At 39.9% G+C, this 21,965-nt stretch overlaps 1 protein-coding gene across 1 annotated transcript in view; it reads left to right on the top strand.

The window, feature by feature from the left end:
• TMEFF2 (transmembrane protein with EGF like and two follistatin like domains 2) overlaps nucleotides 1–20,580 on the top strand; it is a 173,816-nt gene extending 153,236 nt beyond the window's left edge. Inside the window, exons 8-10 of the mRNA XM_067548991.1 lie at nucleotides 11,128–11,251; nucleotides 14,151–14,309; nucleotides 20,225–20,580. Of these exons, the coding sequence (XP_067405092.1) occupies nucleotides 11,128–11,251; nucleotides 14,151–14,309; nucleotides 20,225–20,321 (380 nt within the window). The 3' untranslated portion in view covers nucleotides 20,322–20,580. The remainder of the gene's footprint in view (nucleotides 1–11,127; nucleotides 11,252–14,150; nucleotides 14,310–20,224) is intronic.
• Nucleotides 20,581–21,965: the final 1,385 nt, after the last annotated feature.

Genomic DNA, 21,965 nt, shown 5'->3' on the forward strand with positions numbered 1-21,965 from the left:
ATTGTCCCATACATTAAAGGTTCAGTCATGAGCTGCCTCAGGCACCTGACTAGGGGAATAAAGGGACATAAGGCACCACTCCAGTCTGTGCATGGGAGCAGTGATGCTGTGGGGGTGTTTTTTATCTCTGCTGCTGCCTGATTGCATACTTCCGGTTCCAAATGAGGTGTGTGGTTGACGGGTCAGTTCGTAACTGGTGTTCATAACTCTGAGGTTCTACTGTATAAGAAAAGAATCCCTGCCCCAAATTTGCTTACAAGCAAAGTATAAACAGAATACAATGGACAAACAAATGGAGGATAGGACAGCCAGGAGGGATAACAATAATAGTTTTTTGGCTGGACCAGCATCATTGTTGCTTATAGAAATGGATTGACATGTTAACTGGAATTTTGTCAAGCAAGCCTCAACCTATTCAGCTGTTTCACCAGTGCTGTTTATAAATGTATGTACATTTTAAAAACTCAGAAATCTTTTTAGAATATTTTTTTCAAATATGCTGATATGCTTTGATTGTTTTTGCTTGTGTGAACCTCTGGGGATTATTAGTGTGCCTTTATTCATATCTTTCTACTATTAATTATGGCAGCAGACTGAATAATTATAATATACTGCTGCAAGAGGCAAAGATCTTACTATTTTTTCCAGTGTATTAGAAACCATCATCATAAACATAAAAAGTACTGAGTTATTTTTAAAGCAGAAAGTGGATGTTATCCTCAGCCCGAGAAACTCATTTGCATGACAACATTTAAAATGAATAAGTGACTGAGTCGAGCAAGTGTCTTTTGTGCCTGAGAAAAGATGTGAATGCAGTTTAATTCAGATGGATCCATTTTTTTCCCTCTTGGTAAAATTAGTAATATCAGAATGGTGTTGGTTACACTGTTTTCAGTGAGCTGCATATGGAAGGACTTGATAGGCCAAAATGCATGCCTAGTGTGAATGAACGGAAGCCATGGAGTTATTTTAGGGTGGGTTTACCCCCATGTTGTAACATGCTGTTGCGGGGAGGTTTTCAAAGGCACAGATGGCATTTTGGTGCCTAACTCTCACTGACTATCAAGGGGAGTGGGCTTACAGAGCGCGCTGCCGAAACCAGCCTACACCGCGCCGCCGAAAAGGGGAAGATTTCCTGGACTTGTTGGCAGAGGGTATCGCATGGCCGCGCAAGGGTGCCACGGCGAAATATAATTGAGAAACACTGTCTTAAACATACATATTAAGGAATACAGACCCAATATCTGTAAATGGATGTCATTTATTTAACATTTTCCAAGAAATTCCTTCAGTGGAAACAAGGTCACTAAGATCAGCCATCTATTATTACAGCATAGATTAATTTCCACTTTAATGGTCCTATATAAACCTTTTTGTGACTAGTTGAATGCTTATAACTAGTTTTATGGGTTACAATGATTTCTTCTGATCATGTCCTTATTTTATTCTGTTAATGGACAGAAGATAGAGACAGGCCTAGTTAATGGCATTTTTCTTCCTTTTTTTTTAACTTGATCTTTTGTTTGTGGAGTTCAGTCACTCACATTTCATTCTAAGACCATTTCTGAGATCAAGAGTTATTACAAGGCTTTTTGTCATTGGGAGGCTTAGAAGAAGTCTAATATGTGGAAGCAGTTGCCTCTTTTTTTCCACCTTGGAGAAGCTAAAATTATTAACAAGCAATTTTTTCCCAAGAAAGAAGGAACCAAGAAGAGGGGGACAAAGAGGCATTACGATCTTAAACATAACCAAAAAAAAGTTCAGTTTCAATTGTTTGTCATTCCTTTGACTCACTATCCCAGGAGGGGTTCAGAGAAGGATTATGCAGTTGGAATCATATAGCCTGCTACCCCTTGTACACCAGCTCTTCCACATAGACTGGGGCAGAAGGAAAGCATCGTCTCATGTCTTCCCAGCCACTTTGACTTGATATCCATCCATGGGGGGGAGCAGCCCCACCTCTTCCCCTGTTGCAATGAAGAGCTCCTTGCTTTCCCCACACCCTGTACAAAGCTCAGAGACAATCTAGCCCCATGAATTCTAGCATAATGAAAATGGCATATGCAGTTAGTCCTCAGTGTGAAGTAAATTGTAATAAATCAAGTACACGATTATTAATGGGTGTGGCACTGGGGTGGCACAGTATGGTTTCCTTGTTCAGTGGCAACTTAGTGGATTGAATTATGATACAATTATTCCTGAAAATATCAATATCTTATGTATGTTCATATATTCCCATTAATGTCTGAGATGATAGAGGAAAATGGCAGAGTCTTCCATTTCTGTTGCTTTGGAAGCTCTCCACTACAACCATCAATCTGTTACCTACATTCCAAATACTAAGAGCTCTTTTTCAAAGGTCTCAAATAATTCCAGGCAGAAGTTTCTCTGAAACAATATTAAAATGAGATTTTGTTTTCTTTCAATTTATTTGTAATTGTGTGACCACTGATAATTCGCGAGTGAAGAGTTATTGTGTCCTGGGGTGCTTCAGAAGTCAGGAAGGAATTTTTTCCTCATCACAGCATTGCACTGACAGTTGCCATATGGGATTAAAGAGTTTACTCTCCTCTGAAACATCAATTTTTGGTCTATATTTCTATCTTAAGTGGCCCCTGATTGCCCTGATCACCTCACAATCTTTCATGTATTTATCCTCACTACATCCCTGTTTGGCAAAGTAGTGCTATTATCTCCATTTCACAGTTGGGGAATTGAGGCACAGAGAGACTAAAATCTAGAGCCTCAGGTATTTAGGCACCTAACTCCCATTGATTTAAATAGGAGTTGGGCACCTAAATATCTTTGAGGATCTGGCAAAGTTACACAAGGAGTTTGTGCTGGTGCTGGGAACTTAACCCATGGTTCCTTAGTCTTAGGTTAGTGTTCTAACATTGGATAGTCCTTCCTCCCAGAGGTTTTTGGCCCCCTCTGGTGATTAGATTGTGGTTTTACCAGACAAGTTGTCTGCTACATCCTCTGAAAAATTCTAAGAGAAATGATTGGGCAGATTTAGCTAACTGGAAATGCAACATGTGGGTGAAAAATGTGGGAATGTTTTCAGTCTTTAGGCTATAATATTTTTTTTGAGGCGATGTGCCACTTTTTTTCACATTGTGTACATAATAAATGCAAATAGAAAAATAGGTGTGAGGCATCCTTAGAGAAGTTCATAGTAACAGGAAATTCTGTGACTTCACATGGGACTGAAGTCATGAGAGTGGGTAGGAGGGTTCTTTCTTAACGCACAGTCTCCATGAGCCTATTGAATTGGCGAAATAAAACACTTGGTACTTGTCTTTGGTCTCCACAACTACTTCCGAAGCTATACTTGAAAATATTTTCCTGGGCATATAAAGTTTAGAAGATTATTTGATTCTTTAGAGAGTAAATTAGATGTATTGTCTGTAAAATGTCTGATCAGTAGAGAAAAATAAAATTTGTTGAAAACAGTATTAATAAAATCCATGAAAAATTAATATCTGTGGACAGAGCACCAAGACATTTGTCATTGGACTAATTAAAGTATTTTTGCCTAGGAAATTTGATTGTCTATAACATTTTATGAAAGATTTATGAAATATGTTCTGGATTTTCCTAATAGTGTTGTGGGGAAGAAACTGTATGATTTTGATGCAAAAGCTGTACATATTAGTACTGATTGCAAAACACACGGACTGTCCCTTCAGAAGTCTAAATTATTCTGTCTCCAATAAGGGCCTTCTACAAATGTTTTCTGCAAAATCTATTATCCATACAATGATTGTGACTTTCTTATCACCTGTTCATCTTGAAAGGGTATAAGTAGAGCTGGCCAAAAGTCAGAACTTTCATTTTGCAGGAAAAGTTTGTCATTTTAATATTTGTTTTCATTCCAAATGGGAGAGGCAGGGAGGAGAGGATAACAACAAATATATATAAAATACCCCATGAAATACACATTTTAAAAAATCCATTCTCAATATAGTGTTTTGGGAGTAAAATTAAAATTTCATTTCAAATGTAAATTGTTTCAAAATTTATTTTGTTTTATGGAATATTTTTGCATTTTTTATTATTTTACATTATAAGTCAATAGTAATAGTAGTGTGTATTATGACATCAAGATATGACATACATCAAAATATTCTACTGTTTTATTTTTATATTATTTTATTTTCAAAATCATTGAGTAGTTGCTACTTATTACATATTGAAACATTTTACTTTATTTTCTAAATCAAAGTGTCTCCTGTTTGTGTTGTAATGAAACAGATTGACTCTTTGACATTTTCAGTAAGAAAATAAGTTAAGCACTCCATGACAAATTAGACAAAGCAGCTCTTTTCTGAATCATAGAAAAATAATTCCAAGTTAACACAAGGATATTGAAAACAGCTGATCCTCTTATTAGTACACTGAGTGCTATATTCTTTTCATGTTGAAAGTGTCAGCTGTCAATCTGTTTCATTCCAACACAAACAGGAGACTGTTTCAACAAGAAAAGAAGATAAGATATTTCAGTCTGTACTAAGGAGCAGCTGTCCTTACTGATTTTAGAAGTAAAACAATGGAATAGAATACGTTAACTATTATATTATGCCATTATGATAATATGTCATTTTATGACCTGTCAATAGTGGTGCATAATATGGCATGATTTGACATGGTATCTGACACATTATATTATGCACTGCTAGTACTGACATGTCATGAAAATAGTCAAAATAATACCAGAATTGTGCAAGTGAAAAAACCTAACAAAATAAATATTGAAATGAAAATTTCATTTTGAAACAAAATTTTGAATTTTTCCAAAATGAATTTTTTTAAGCCAAAAAAATGTTGGAAGCCAAAAATTTTGTTTCATGGGAAATTTCATCAAAATCAATACATCATAATTAAAATGGTGGTTTTGTTGAAATGACATTCCGATGGAAAACTGTTTTGAAGAAAATTTTTCAACCAGCTCTACTACTAAGATACATCTGGGGCGGGAGAGAATGTGATACTTCTTTTCAAAATAAAAAATTGAGATATACTCCCAGATGTGTCAAGAATCACACATGCTCAGAGAAAGAAACTATTGATTCTACAACCTGAATTTTCATCTTTGGGCTTTCTATTTGATTTCCATCTAAACTTGGTCTTAGCAGATATCAGAAAAAGTATGGATTCCATTATTCTGATTAAAATAAAGCTTTCCTTACCACATAGTTGTCTAATAACGATACATAAAAGGTTTGGTATTTGAAGATAAGCTATCAAACTTAATGTTATTGCAATTTGATTAACTTTGAATTCATCTGTAGTATTGCTCTATGCCAGAAAAAGAAATATGACTTTAAATTTAAGCTTTGCTCTCTGTAGATGTGAGATTGGTGCTGAAGATGAGCTCCTCAATTTAGTGATATTATAATCTGATTAGTTTAGATATAATATATGCCTGCAGTATCTGCTTTTTGAATAATCACAAATTATGCTAGGGGAAAACCCCATTATTTCTTCTCCTATGATGCCTGAAGACCTGTTTTGCTCAGTTATAACCCCCCGGGCATCATAAAGTCTTTTTTATCTCATCAATGGTCTAAATGTTAAAGAAAATGGTTTTGTTTTATGGGTCTTGTTTCGGTAATTATTATTGAATGATGAACAGTGAATGAACCACACATGATAAATGTTAGTCTCATTGCTTAATGCACCTCTGGAAGGTGCTCTGATAGAATCATACTATGGTAATGAGTATTAGAACCTAGGCAGACTAGAAATATTAAAACAAATAAAAGCATATTGCAATGTTTTGAGGCTTCTTTTTAATTGCATTGATTTTTGTAGCTCATGGATTCAGAATGAAACAGCTTTTAGTGAATACTTTATTTTTGGATTTGGATCTCCTTGAGTCTGTAAAAATGAATCTTCTTATTTGTGCAGTGAAAAAAAAATTTACAATACATGGAGAAGGTCTAAGGTTTCCATGTAGGAGAAATATTCTGGGTGAGAAACAAAATGCTCCTATATTGCACAATTGTTAGAGAATTTGTTAAATTGTATGAACTCTGCTTTCATCCTGACTGTGATGCTCTTCTGTCTTTTGAATAACTTAAACAGAAGATCATACTAGAAATGAGGTTTTCTACCACTGTGTAGCTTTATGCTTGATAAGATAAAGAAAGGAAATCTTAGGAGCTCAATATCTAACTGCTTTAGAGAAGACTCTAATCAACAAGAGGGACTGTGGATGATTCATTTCTAAATTTCATGGTTTCCTCCTATCTGGATTAAAAGATAAAGCATTATATAGAGCATTAATAAATCCTGGGATGTTCCATTTCAGATCCAGTGAAACACTCTCCATCACAGTCTTACACTTTATGGATTTACAACTTATTGGTCCCAGGTTATATTTTGCAGTGTGCTAGGGGCTAGATGCACTTCTTGACAGAGTGGAGAAATGTTCTGTTTTCCACCAACATGACCACAGAAGGAGGGAAAAAATCATTCCTTCTCCTACATGGAAGGTGGTTCAGAGATATGCCTTTATCCACTTTCACCCCAGCCAGCACTGTTAAATCTGCCCCAAAGGTAATGCTGGCTAAATTCCTCTCAGCTCTTTGAAGTCCACCTCCTCTCCTGGTCCACAGGATATCCTGACATGGTAGTGCTACCAACAAATCAGAGAGGCGCAGAGATCCTGGAGCAGTGAGATAGCTTGAGGCACAGGGTCACCAACAGACAATTCTAGGACATCTGCAAATTTCCCAATATCCACAAGGCTTGGAGAGAGAAAAAAAAAAAAAAAAAGCCCTGCTCTCTGCTTTTTTTGCAGGGATGCAAACCTCACTCCTGCAGTGGGCAATTGGAAAGAAATTCAATAGCCTTGTTAGCAGTGACTGAATCTCCAAGTATAAACAATGGATGTTAGCAATGGATGCAGCTGACCTGTGCTGAAAATGTTGCAACCTCAAGTTTAGACAGGACCCAACCATGTCTAGCACTACAACAGCTGACACCTCTTTCTACTAACAGGAGCATTCCTTCACGTCACCAGGCTCAGGAGGGAATCTTGTGGAGTTTTTCTCCCATGAGGCCCACTGTGGCTGTGTTTTCCCCCAAGATGGAGCAGTCTGGCCCATGCAAAGGAACTATGCACCATGATACCTTGAATCCCACACTAACTATCACCACCAGTAACCTTTCCACAGATAAAACAGCTACATTGCGATGGTACGCCGGAAGAGCTCAGTTAGGGACCTAGATCAGTGGTTCCAACCTGTGGCCAAAAGTGACCCGCAGGGGCTTTCAAAGTGGCCTGCAGCTCATCCCCTGCTGGCTGCAGAAGGGAGCCACTGCCTAAAGCCCCAGGTGGAGTGTGTTTCGTGGGGCTAAAAGAGCAGTGCAGGCTCCTTGCTGCAGTCAAGGGGACGGGCAATCAACACTCCCCTCTTTCTGGCTGTAGCAGGGAACATGGCAAAATGCTCCACCTAGGTCCCTAGGTGTTGAGGGCCCTGCTGGAGCCAGAGGGAGGGGAGCGCTGATCTTCCATTCCGTTGGCTGCAGATGGGAGCCATAGCCTATGGACCCAGGTAGAGCGCACAGGGCTACAGGACGTGTGCGGTTTCCCTGCTGCAGCCAAGGGGACGGGAGATCACCGAGGAGGCAGCCTTCTTGCTGAACTCCTTCCATTTGGCTGCAGCTGGTGAGGGGGTGCCTGATAGCAGAGACTGGTGGCCCTTCAGGGTTGTATACATGATATCTGTGGCCCTCAAGCCAAAAAGGTTGGGAACCACGGACCTAGATAGAAAGACTTTTGTTAAAATATGGATGTATGTTGTGGGGAACAGTGGATAGCAAAAAATGGGACAATATGTAGCAGCCACTCCCCACTGTATCCTCACACGGAAACTGCCCATAACCTACACAGACAGGTAGCCTAATGCTGCTTATTTCAGTATGAGTTACCTCTCTATGGTTCTCTTCGCCACTGGCTGGAGTATGGTACACAGCAATGAGTAAATGCACGGCTGGGCAGAGAAGAGCCTTTGAAAGCTGCTGGCATGGCAGGTACGGCACTGTTATCCCAACTCCTGCAAGGTTGGTGTAAAACCCCCAGGCTTCATGGGGTTGGCAGGCCATGTCTCTAGCCATTCCTCCACTGCCGCAAATTGCTTGCTCAAGCAAGAGAAAGTATGGTTCTTTCTGCAAGCTCAGCCTAGGGCACTTTTTGTTGCACTGTTTTTTCATCCCCTCCTCCTGATGGCTTTTCCTGGTGAAAGGGAGAATTTAGCCCTATATTCTCATTTTGTCCTTGCAAAATCCTAAATATGAAAGCAGAGTTGGCATGTTCTAGAACAATGGTTTTTGACCTTTTTCCATTTGCAGACCCCAAAGAATTTCAAATGGAGATGCAGGCGCCTTCAGAAATCTTAGACTTAGTCAGCGGACCACAGGTTGCAAACCACTGTTCTGTGATAACGACAATCTTTTGCAGACCCCTTAGACATAGTCTCTGGGTTCATAGGGCCAGGAGTCCAGAGACTACAGGTTGAAAAAAATCACTGTTCTAGAAATATCTATAGTTTGGCCACTCATCGAGGTTTTCTGGGATTGTGGTTTGCTTTTATCTCTTTTTAAGATAAGGAAGAATACCCACCTTGATTAGTGCAAGTTGTGACCATACAGAATTCTCTTTGGACAGTAGTGATGGGGGAAAAAATGCAGTATGAAAAATTGAATCTTGGATCTGCTATACATGTTTTTCCCAAAGGCAAGATAATACTTAAGCATACCTAATGCTAGCAAGGCTGAGCTACAGAGCTGAACATAAATTATCATTGTTTTATTAAATCCAAGGAAAATGCAAATCCTTCGTTATTGCGTAAATTTATTTCTGTCAATGTCCCATTATTAGATATCTATTGATATTTCTTTCCATTATTCACTTGTTTTTTCTGGATAGTATTAGTGTTGTTGTTGTTTTAAAAATATTTCTGGCATACTATAATATTATTATCATAAATGAGAATGTATAACAATGTAAAATATCAAAACAAAATAAAATCAGCCTTACCCCCTGTTTTGTTAGGACCAGGATGTGCAATTAAGAGCATAATCTCCTCACAGAGTACACACACTTACAGGTAGGCAGGAAATGATTTTCCTATCCAGTGAATTTTTTTGAGATTTTGACATTGTTTCCAATCGCAAATCAGGACAAAAAGTTAAAATCTTGAAGATTTTTTGTGAACAAAAAGCTTGAGAAAAAAATGTGGATTGGATCACACAAAACATTTTGTTCTGATAATTTCAAAATAGTTCATTTCAATTTTGACCTCTTAATTTGTTTTTACTGTAAATTAACAAATTTGGAAGTAAAAAATTATTTCAGACTGAACAAATGGAACTTTTTTGTTTAAAAAATGTCAAAATGAGACACTCTGTAAGTACTAAATTGGACATTTAAACAATTAAGAGTTTTTTCCCAAAATGGGAAATTATTGAAAATGATCTTCCTGAAAAGTGTTTCATTTTTCACGAATCGGCATTTTCTGACGAAAAATATTTCATCAAAAAATTCCCAGCCAGCTCTCTAAAAGCTGTGCCATCCATCATTTTAGACGCTTCAGTTTGCTGACCCCCCAGTGCACCCAGCCTGCTGTGTAAACCTGGGCAGGTGGGTATTGGACTGGCTTTTCCATGCACCTTAGTCTGATTTCTCCCTTTCCCTCCTAGCCTTTTGGCATACATCTACACTGCAATAAGAGACCTGCAGCAGCAAGTCTTAGGGCCTGGGCCTCAGGCTCCTGGGGCTCACACCACAGGGCTAAAAATAGCAGTGTAGATAGTCAGGCTCAGGGTGGAGCTTGGGCTCTGAATGGGGGAGAGATGGTTACACTGTAGCGCAAGTCCAGGTCAGTTGAGCCAGGCTCTGAGATGCTGCTGGGAAATTTGGGGCGGGAGGAGGATGGGCAGTGTAGACATAGCCCTTGTTGCTAGAACAGAAGAGACCTTGGGCTCTTCTGTGTGTAGACACTGCCTTTGCGTCTGGGCCTTGAATAGGGGGGCACTGAGGAAGAATGCTCTCCCTCTTCACACCCATGCTAGGGCCAGACAAGCTGACATTCTACACATTAAAAAATAAAAGTACAGATATGTCTATGTGGAAAGAAGTCGGTGAAGTATGCTCCGAAATCCCTAACCCAGATAGACAGCTTTGAATGTATTTATAAAGTGTAATTAACAACTTGATATTCTATCAAAGGTGAGTAAGTATATTGCAGATGGTGCTTAGGCATCTAAACACATTATGTAAATGTTAAACATAGACCCATTTAATCATAAATTAATATTTGGAGCTTTCAATTTACTGACTACATTGGGGTAAACATTTTCTTAGATTCACATGTTCAGTGCCCGTCTAATGCTTGTGGAATTATATATGTGCACACTGCAAGAGACTATATAATAATGGTAGGTTTTTCAATCAAGGATATCAAAGCACTTTATGAGTATTAAAGAATTTATCTTCCCAAGCCCCACTACAGAATTTTTACATATGTGGAATCTGAAGCACAGAGTTATTAAGCAACATGCCCAGTATCACACAGAAAGTCTGTGATAGAATCGGCAATAGAAACCCAGAATTTTTGAGTCCTAGACCTGTGCTTTAGCTGCAAAAACCATCCTTTATCTAAGTGTATCCCACTGAACATACAATAGTATATTATATATCGATGTCCAGACTCAGCCTAACCCTGCATGATTCTGAGAAGAGGGTATTTAAAGGATAACAGATATTATTAGACATTTCTCATGGGATATTTTGTGATCAATATTTTTTAAAAATAGTAAGATTAGGTATTCTGGCAACACAGCGCAAAAACCTAATAGGAATTAGATATGCAAAAGAATCACAAAATAGCTTATAAAGCGCTGCATCCACGTTAGGTGATTCCTGTGGAAGCATAGATTTTTTTGGGTTGCAAAATCATTTGAGTACTTCTCTTTCTTTTACAACGACATGAGAGTCTTTAACATCTTGCTCTTTTGAATTTATCCTATATTGTACTTTGAGCCCTTAATGCCATGTTTCGTCTCACCTCTCCTTATAACGTGCTTCCAGGTTGATGTTCTTTTCACTTTTGTTCACAGAGAATGCAAATAAATTGGAAGAAAGTGCAAGGGGGATCTACATTCCTTGTCCAGAACACTACAATGGCTTCTGCATGCATGGGAAATGCGAGCACTCTACGAATATGTTGGAACCATCTTGCAGGTAACTGAAGAGGCAGAGTTACTAATATGTGTAATCTAGCTGCACTATGGAAAATAGTTATTAGCCAAAATCCCGTATACGGTGAAGCACATTAGACCTAAATGATGCAGCAGAAGTGCACTGAATTATGCTGCCATGTTAATTGATTATAAAAATATGAAATAACCTTAAGAATTTTTTTAAGATGCACCACAAGTGCAAGCGTTACCCAACGGGTGCTTTTCCTTGGCTTGTGGCCCCGAAATCTAGTCTTCCCTGATATTTCCACAATGGGAAAAAAAACCTTAAAAATTAAAGAACTGGAAGAAAGACAACTTCAGAAAGAGGTTGGGCAGAGAAGAGGAGTGATGGTTGAAGCATCTCCCAGGCTTCGCTTCAGCACTGAATGTTTCATTGAGGTGACTAGGATTTCACTTCAGCAGTTCATACTTCCTCCAAGTGAATCTGGTGCGGGCAAGGGGATGAAGTGCACATTTGCTGCAACTGTTGTTTTGAGCTGGTGTTCATGCATGCAAGACTGGGATAGCGTAGAGTGGAGATCAGCTCCGTGGAAGTTCTGCATGGAGGGCACCTCCTCCTGCAAACCACTCCCATATCCAGTGCTTCATTTTGCTCTTGGCTGCCCCTGCTTCTCCATTTTTCCATCCAGCCAAAGAGTATCCTCTCCTGCAGCTGCTTCTAAGGTTTGGATGAGGTTCGGGGAGCGCTTAGAAGCAGTTGCCTGCCTCCCCTTGCCCTAGCCTGGCGTATGAAGCTCAGTGAGCACCACCACCATCTCTAAGAGAAGGTCCAGGCAAACGCTCCAAGTCTCTTATAGTTGCTACTGCCATTGACCCAGAAGGTTTCCCTTGTGATGCCTCCCTTCTCCCACTGCCATCTCCTCCCTGTCCTTTTAAGGGAAGCAGCACAGGAGCGGCCAGGGAACAACTAAACTGCCCTTTATGGGAAGTCAGACAGGGAAGAAGGTAGCGGGACAGGAAAATAGCGAGGAGAGGAGAAGCAGACTGTTTGTTTGTGTGGAGGTGTGCAGAATAAACAGGGATTTTAGTGGCAATTGGGCAAATTACGTGTTCATTTGCGGGGACACCTAATCACATTAGACATGGGATCCTTCTTATTGTACATCACTTCTCCTTCAGTGGATAATCTGCATAAGAGTCCAGAGCTAGCTGGCATGTGCCCCAGAAAGGAAAAAGTACCAAACATGGGTTACTTTTGGCATTCTCGTCCCAAAGCACAGGGAGTTCTAGCATCAATGGGAATTACACAAGTGTGAGCTTTGAGGATCTCCGGGAAGGTCTCAGTACCATCTACTCTCACTGAGATCAATAGGAGTTGAGGGCACTTAGGCCCTCTCAGGAGACACTCAACATCTGTCAGGATTTGGCCCTATAGCCCCTGTAACAAGTGTATCCCTAAGACTTTCTTGCACATTAGCAAATTATAACATGTTGGCCTGAATCCTTTGCCACACTGTGACCGCTTTGCATTGCTATGGCACAAAGAAGACCTAGGCCCAGCAGGCCTGGCCCCCAAGGATCTCTCCTGCATAGGGATGTCCTAGGACAAGAGCCACCACAGTTGCTCCTCCCACCTCTTGTTGCCATAAGGGGGGTGATGCTGTAAGAAAGAGAGCATGGTTGGGGTTCCCCTGAACCCCCATGATCCCAGGCTGCACAACGTCTTGGCAGCATCAGAAACTGGTACAGGTGACAGCTGCCTTTAGGAAGCTCTGTGCCTGGGGACCGCCCCGGTGCAGAGCAGTGCCAGGATTCAGGTAGCACAAAGGCCAATACTCAGAACTGAAACCAGACAAATCCAGCTTGGACGGAAGACACACATTTTTAACAGAGAGAGGGTGATTATCAATGGAATGAACTACCAAGGGAAGTGGCAGATTCTCCATCTCTCAAAGTCTTCACCTCCAGACTGGATGCCTTTCGGGAAGATGTGCTTTAGCCAAACACAAATGATTGGGCTCTGTCCAGGGGTAACTGGGTGAAATGTAATGGCCTGTGGTATACAGGAGGTCAGACGAGATACCTTAATAGTCCCCTCTGTCCATAAACTATGAATCTATTGGCTATTCCCACTGTGAAGAAAGGGTTGAGGAGCTAAGAAGACGGCTCAGTCTTGGGGCTAGGGCTGTAATAGCAGCTGTAAAGCAACCAGACTTGGTGGTACAGGGATGCCTGTTTTCCCCCCCTCCCTGGCTCCTAAGGAATGGTCCTGGTGCATGGCTCAAATATTCAGGCTCTGTGGGGTGTGTAGGATCTTGCCTTGTTTAGAAAGTATGGAGAAAGCAATAGCCAGAGAGTAAAAGAAACTATCCTATAGGCAACCCAGTGTCCTCAAAAACAAATAGTTTCCCGAAAAAACATGTTGATGAAACACTGTTAATTGAACCACTGCATGGCTTACCTGTGAATCCAAGGATAGAGCAAGAGTTCCTGCACGGTCCCCCCCCCCCCCCCCCCCCCCCCCCCCCTTTTCAGCACTGTCATTTATTTCTCCTACCCTCTGTCTGTCTTGTAGACTGGAAGCTCTTTGGGGCAGGGGGACCGTCCCTTGCTGTGTGTGTGTTTATAGTGGTTAGCACAATAGGGTCCCGATGTAGGGTGGGGTCTCTAGGTGCTGGCCTAATCCAAATAGTCCTCACCACATTTTGGACATCCGAGTATCTATGTATCTCATTTTCCTAGATTCTCAGTGTTTGTGAGATAAAAGCGGTCCTCGCGTAATGGAAAACATCCTCTGCATCCACTTTTTAAAAAATAAATAAATACCACGGTGTCTGCCAAGCAGTACGTTTATACACAAAGCCTCCCTCTCAGGCTGGCCCTCTGCTACAAGGGGCAGAGCAGTTTCAGAGTAACAGGATAAACCTCTTTTGTTGCAGGTGTGATGCAGGCTATACTGGGCAACACTGTGAAAAAAAGGACTACAGCGTTTTATATGTGGTTCCAGGGCCAGTACGGTTTCAGTATGTCTTAATAGCAGCTGTGATTGGAACCATCCAGATTGCTATCATCTGTGTTGTAGTCCTCTGCATTACAAGGTCAGTATCTATCTGTTTTCGCAATAGAAGAAAAGGGGCTTTGTTTATACCCACTTGACTCTCCGATTACACAGACTAGTACATTTGCACTTGGATAACAAATCCCACTTAATTCAAGAAGTAAGGGAAAGAATTGTTTCATCCCAGTCCTGATTTATTTATCATGACTTGTATTTTCAGTTCCAATTTAATCAGACTTAGGCCACACCAGCACATACAGCAAATGAAGTTTCATATTCTGTATTCAGATGCTTGGACAAATATTGTTCATATAAATAAAGGGTATATAAATGAGGCAACTGGATCAGTAGTTACTAAATAAAGCTAATACTATCTGTGTATGTATTTCTAAATAACCCATCACTGTAGCTCCAATCCAGCAAAGCACTGAAGCATGTACAGGCCAACTGAACTCATTTTAATCAAGGGGACAGCACATGTGCTTAAAGTTTCGCCTGTGCTTTAGTGTTTTGCGGGATGGGGGGCTAGATAAATATCTGGATGTTATGCTGCATTTTTGTAAAGAAAGAGGAAGCGGTTATTAGTATGGAAACTGTGGCCCAATGTAGTTCAGAATTAAAGTGTGAAGTGTAATTCTTCTTCTCATGCCCACAAGTGCTACTGTAGTTCCTCACTGACCCAATTTCATTGCCTCTAGAAGAGTTCAGAGTGAACTCTGGCTGCTGAGTTTCTCCAGGCTTTTGTCAAAATCACAAGGTGAAACTCATTCAGCCCTCCTACAGCTCCACCGATAAAACAGACTGAAAAGGAATTTATTTCTAAACAAAAGACAAGAAAATAAAACACAGGTATCATACCTCTATAGAAAATAAAAGTTCTAATATAGCTCAGTATCAATGTTGCACTGTCTGGTTAGAGGACAAGTGTAGCATTTGCTCCTGGAAAAGACAAAAAATTATCAATAAATCCTTCCCTGGCCTAAACACGTAAAGCAAAAGCATCTGCTGAAGCTCTGAGCTGCTTTCTGGACAAGCTGAGTCCATCAAGTCTACTACCCTTAACAGCAAATGCCAGAAAAGGCAATGGATTATATTAAAGTGGGTTTCAGGGAACATGGAGATAATTCAGACCAAAAATACAGTGTACATAAAAAAGGAGATGGAAAAATAACTGATAAATAGGAAAATGCACCACATCATTTTCTTTTAGTGACTATTTTTTTCCGCTTCAGGCAATCTAGCAAGGTAAAGCTTGTGAGCAGAGGAAAAGATATGAATCCTTCCTACCTAAAAGATTTACATTAAGATCTATGGTACTGCAATGTAGATAACATATCCCACTCATAATTTAAAATGTGTTAGCTCTTCCCCATAGGTTCTAATCTGCTTAATTTTTTTTTATTTTATTTTTTACCTTTTTCCATAATGCATGTGATTATTGCAATACAGCCTCCCAACCTCACATAACAATTTGGGCTACATTTCAAAATCAGACACATGATTTGCACAAGTATGGTTTAGAGACCGTGAGTGTATTGGGTTGAACTCCAGGACATCCCAATCCATGAACTTTTCAAAACAGTAAAGACAATAAAAAGATGACTAAAACTCCGTATGTGGGAGAAGTCAAACTTGAACCAATTAAACTGCCTTATGGCCAAATTCTCTGCTGGTGACTTTGATTTAAGTTTCATCTGTTTGTGCAAGCAGAGCATTTGGACTTCCATGTCTAAAACTTGCACTTGTATGCCATTAACCAATATTATTATTACTAATCATGTATTTGTTACTATTATTAAAATCATGCATATAGCACTGCAAATGCCTGTGGTGCTTTCCAAAGCTGAGCATTTCTGAGAGGTGCTCAGAGCCTTCAGTTCCCACTGAAGTTAGGAATCACAATAGTGCTCAGCATTGTTCAGGACTGAGCCCAGAGTGAGACCTGGTCTCTGTACCAAAGACCTTTCAACTTGAGAGACAAGACAGGACAGAGACAGAACAGTGTAGATGAAGGCAGGACTTGGAAATATAAAGTTATGCTCAGTATTGTCATGTCTCTCAGCATTTTTCTTTAGTGCTTTGTAATACTTAATTATGACAGTTTATTTGTGCAAGTAAATAACTTGATTAAAAATGAATGGATTGTGTGCTTTGCCACCTAGGATTACACTATGACATTCTCAAGCCATCCTGCGAGCCTCAGCTGGCTAGAAGACAGGAAGCCAGTGTTCTAGTTCCTAGTTTACATTGTTTTAACTGATATGTTCATAAATAAACATGGATCTCACTTGAGAGCATCACAAAGCTCTGTTTACTTCAGGTAGCTGAAGGAGTCAAGGACCAAGTGGCTCAAATTCAGCTCAACACTGAGTCTATAGAACCTTACATAAGGCACAGACTCTTCAGAAGACACCCAAGGACATTTCATCTAAGATGACCACATGTAGCATACACTTAGATCCCATATTGTACCACGTTTTGCTAATTTTAGCAATCATAGTAGTAGTAGTAGTACCTCAAATGCCTTGGTACTGGTACCTTTCTTAAAATAACTTTGTTCCTATTAGCTGGTAGTCATCTGAAGTAGAGGTTTCCCTTTGCATTATAAAAACATGATGTGTGTATGTTTTCAGTCGAGAGATTTGTTTAGTAATAGTAAGCCTGTGTTTAAACTCAGTCCCATTGACTTTGGACCCCATGGCTACACAGTCAATATGTCAGTCCATTGCAGAGCAACCATTCTGGAGCCCACTGCTTCCAGCTGGGCCATCGCTTCCATTTCACTGCCTGAATCTGACCTTTCTGATGAAAGATGGGTTTGGATCCACTGGGTAACGCTCTTTTGTCCAGTGCTAGTGTCTCACCACTGCCAGTCATCTCATCATCTGGCTGCCAGCCCTCACTGAATCGGTCCCTTTGCTCCCAGTCCCAAATGCACCCGCAGGCTATTTTTTCGCTGTTAGAACTTCTCAGGACCTCTGATTCCTCCCTTTTCTTGCTTCAGTCACAGCAGGTCCAGGTTAACTTCTAGCAATACAGGTGCTGTGCCATACATTTGGTGGCTGCACAGACCAAACCTACATCTCTGAATTGCCCCTGGAAATATTCCAACTCTGCATTGTTACTTGTTAGTTATGGGATAAGGACCCAAGTTTCAAATGTGGAGGCCTGAAGGTACATAAATCTATAGTTAGCCACCTAAATACCTCTTCAGGTGTTGGTGCTTAGGTGCTTGAAATGGGTGAGGCACCCAGATTTGAAAACAGGACCCGAATACCTTTGCTTTTCTTGTTTAAAGGAATTCTGAAATCTGTGCCACCTGCACAGTCATCTAGGGTGCTGTCATCCAGCCAATCTGTGCTTTCACACACTTGATCTCTCAGCTAATGGCATTCTTTCAGCTCAACTCCCATTTTGACTTTAGACTTGGGTAAGGAGGTTATGCTAGGCTTTTTTTGGGGGGAGAGGGGTGTTTGGTTTGTTGTTTTTTGGGTAACAATCTCCAATTTTGTAGAGTGGAGTGGTCAAAAGTAAAACGTCCATATTCATTTTTTCTGACTGGTCAAGCATCTTTGATACCCCTGACCATGACATTTTATTGCTTCATCTGCAGCTTCGAGCTGCACCATGATTTAGTGTTTCTTTTCTTTCTTGCTTGAGAGCTTCCAGAAATCATGCCTGTGGAACACTGCAAGGTCCTATTTTACCATCTCTCTTGTTCAACGTGCATGAGAAACTACTCGTGGACACTCTGGGCTATGAGGCTGTCAGTGAACAGATGACATATAGTTCTATGACTCAGTCCTAGGTTAGCTAACGGTGGTGCCCTAGTTCATACAAAAGGTTTGCCAAGCTGTTCAGGAACATGCAGCAAAGGCTGAGTGTATAATGAAATCACAGTCCAGGCAAAGTCTGGACGGTTTCATAATGAGAGATTTGCCCTGTCCGTCTTAGCACCCCGGGAATATGGACTTATATTTCCAGTTCTGCTGATAGCAGCCTGCCTTCCTTCTGTGAAAAGAGCTGGTCAAAATTATGAGCATGATCATGCAGTCTTTACAGTGAGAGCAGTCCCATTTAACAGTGAGAGAAGTCAGGGCCACCGCTTCAGCTGGCCTAAAGCCATTGGCCTCCATGGAGCTCACCGATTGGCATCGGCGGAGAATCTGACTCACACCATATCAAACATTTATATCATCATATTTGATACGTTTGGAAACTATTTAAAAATTGCTCTGCCAGTGCTGTTTTGTCCACAGAGATATAGCCTTTCATTGGCAGTGCCACAGTCAGACATTGTTTCTGTTCAATAAAAAGAAAAAAAAAATTATTTCATACATAGCAACACATGCGTCTTGATTTTCAGCTGGTACTAACATTCTGTAGCTGTGTTTGCTACAGAGATGAAAGGCAAACATTATAAATCAGTATATTTGAAAATGTAGGAAAACATCCATAAATATTTATAATAAATTTAAATTGGTATTCTAGTATTGTTTAAAAGCGCAATTAAAACTGAGATTAATCGCAACTATTTTTTTAATCTCACGATTAATCGCGATTAATTTTTTTCAATCATTTGACACTTTAGTTATAATAGAGATCATAATCTGGCCCAAGCCTGCATAAAGCAGGCAAGCAAGGAAATAGAGTTCAGTTGGACTAAAAAAAGAGTGGCTTATAATGTAGAAGAAATTGCGAGTACTGTTGGAGAAATGCTAGTTGCATTCAGCATGCAGAAAAAGAATGAACCCAGGGTTCTGGAGGGAAACTTTGTTTCTCTCTCTCTGCCCTCACCCTGTTTAAGAATTTTTATTTCCAGTTGTCTTTTGCAACTCATTATTTTTCTATTAATACCCAAAATAAACAGGGAATGTATGTTTTAAGAGGATATTTTAACAAGGCATTGGTCAGCCCCTGCTATAGTTAAACTTGCCTGACAGTTTCCATTATACCTGCCTATTCTGTTGCTTATAACGATTGGAAATCTTCACTCTTGGGACTGAAAGTTCCCATGCTTGATATCTGCCTGAAGGCTGCTGTGTGAGAGCGAGAGAGAGACACTGGGAATATTTTATAATCTTCCGATTAGTGAAAAATTCCTTTCAAGAGCCTTTCAGCCAAAACAGCTTGTTGTTAAAAATTGAAATGTGGCATGAAAATAGCCCTCGCTGAATGTACAGCCTTATTATGGGGTAAAATGGTTTGGCTTTTGCTGTTGTTCAAATGAAAATTAGATTCTGAGCATGCACAATGGAGTTTCTTTCTTGAATAAGCTCTACAGTTATATGCAGCCAAGGAATGCTGTGTTGGGCAGACATCCATAGCTAAGTTAGTTGCTCACTAATGATATAAGCACCATATTTTCCACAGAAACCAATAACAGCTGTGGGTGCTAAGGCCCTCTAAAAATCAGGCCAGAGAATATTACTCCTCTGATCTGTCCAAGTTCACTTTCTAAATGTTTCAGGGAATTATGGGGTGTAGTATATGAGTATAGGATCTTTCCTACTCTTGCTCCTCCTCCTGCTTCCTGAAAATAATTAAAAATAATTGCAAGAAGGCAGCATTAAAGCTGTACATGCAACCTTAACTTTGGCAGTATCTGTCTTAATCGTGCAGCCTTTAGTTTCCTCTTAATGTAGTTTTTTGTACAGAGGCTCGAGTTTTTTTCAAAGGAACTCAGGGAACCAGAATATCCTTTACATGGCCCAATTGCGCTCTCTGCCACATCGCCACAGCTTTTTCACTAGGAGGGTGGTGAAGCACTGGAATGAGTTACCTAGGGAGGTGGTAGAATCTCCATCCTTAGAGGTTTTTAAGGCCTACTTGACAAAGCCCTGGCTGGGATGATTTAGTTGGGAGTTGGTCCTGCTTTGACCAGGGGGTTAGACTAGATGACCTCTTGAGGTCCCTTCCAACCCTAATCTTCTATGATTCTCTCTTTTCTTTCAGAAAATGTCCCAGGAGCAACAGAATCCACAGACAGAAGCAAAACACAGGGCACTACAGTTCAGACAACACAACAAGAGCATCGACCAGGTTAATTTAAAGAGTGCATGTTTCCACAATGGCAAAACTAACTGCAGAGAGCTTGGACTACAAAATACAGTATTATAGACAAAAGATTAAAACAAGATCTACACATGTTGCCTTGCATTTGTGGTAATCTACACCAATGAAAACATGTACTACAGCTATCTTGGATTATGTATGGATATATTTGAAATAGTATACATTGTCTTGATGTTTTTCTGTAATGTAAATAAACTATTTATATCACACAATATAGTTTTTTCTTTTTCATGTATTTGTTATATATAATAAATACTCAGTGATGAGAAAAAATTGGCCTTCTTAAATTTGCTGTATCTTATAGTTGTGTATAGTCTCAAGCTATTATAAATGACAACTAACAAATATTTTTTCATATTCCAGTTCTAGTGGCACAGTATTAACCTCTGCTGGACTCACTGGGTAGAGTTTTGAGTAATTCTAAGATCAAGGAAAATTCTGATTATGGCAAAGATGAAGAATAGCTTATTCTATTCTGAGTAGGCATAAAATATTTCAGATCTTGGAGTCAAAATACACTTCATCAGCTTTATTCCCCATCTCCTCCAGCGTTACTCCCCCAAAGCATAGGAGTCTTTGCCTTCAAAATTAAATAATAACTGAAGGGGAAATGGAAATTCTTTATAACTGTTAAAGGAGGGCGGGGAGGATAATGTTTCTATTTGGAAAGGAATAAAGTAATTGTCAAGGTGAACCTAAAGCATACACATTGATATTGCATGCAGCACTCTTCAGTTCTTGGTCACAGAGGTGAGTGAAAAATTGCTTCTTTTTGATGAGTGAAAATTATTAGCTGAAAAAAGTTAATAACATAATCATAGCTGAATGCCAGAGCTGTTTGTTCTTCATGAACATGTTGATATAATGTATTTTTCTTCAAGGAGAAGGTGAACACCACTAACAAAATATCTCATGAATAACTTTATGGATGATCCCACTCCATTATGTGTAATGGAACTCAGAGTATGATTATACCTCAGAAAATAGGGAAATGCATTTGGTTGCACATCCACATGATGGACAAGATATTAAGTTATTCCCATGGCAGCTTGAGAATCTTTGAGACTTAACTCTTTCATAAACCAAGACTCTTCTGCTTTTGTTTTACAACGTGGGGAATTTTACAAATGGTGAAGACAAAATGTTTATATTTAAAGCTCAGAGTCTGATAACCTTACTCATGTTCACTAGCATTTTACTCCATAAGTCCCATTGATCACTGGCGTACAGTACTGTTCACTAGAAGTAAGGATATGAGAATCAGACCCTAAAGAAATTGCAAATCATTATAGTACTCCCCTCCAAATGAACTTTGCCTTGGCCTCAAAGAAGACACCCACGATAAGGATTAAGAACTGTTTCTTAACAAAGGGCATAGTGAATCATATTCAGCATTGCTGTGAACTCCACTTATTTACATGTGGTTCCCTAGTCTCACCATTATTAGTAGCACTAAGGGTATTAAGGTGCATGCCTACAGTTTCTTATTATCTACTTTAGTGGGACTCCTCACATTAACAAACACCATACCTGCTAGTAATTGATTTTCAGGGACAGGCCATTAGAGTGGATTATTTCTATGGCTTCTTAGGCATAGCCACGACTTATCATTACTTTTCTA

This window comes from Emydura macquarii, unplaced genomic scaffold, assembly GCF_026122565.2.
Source record: "Emydura macquarii macquarii isolate MOO-44397 ecotype Brisbane River unplaced genomic scaffold, CSIRO-AGI_Emac_v2 contig_1253, whole genome shotgun sequence".
NCBI classification, from domain to species: Eukaryota; Metazoa; Chordata; order Testudines; family Chelidae; genus Emydura; species Emydura macquarii.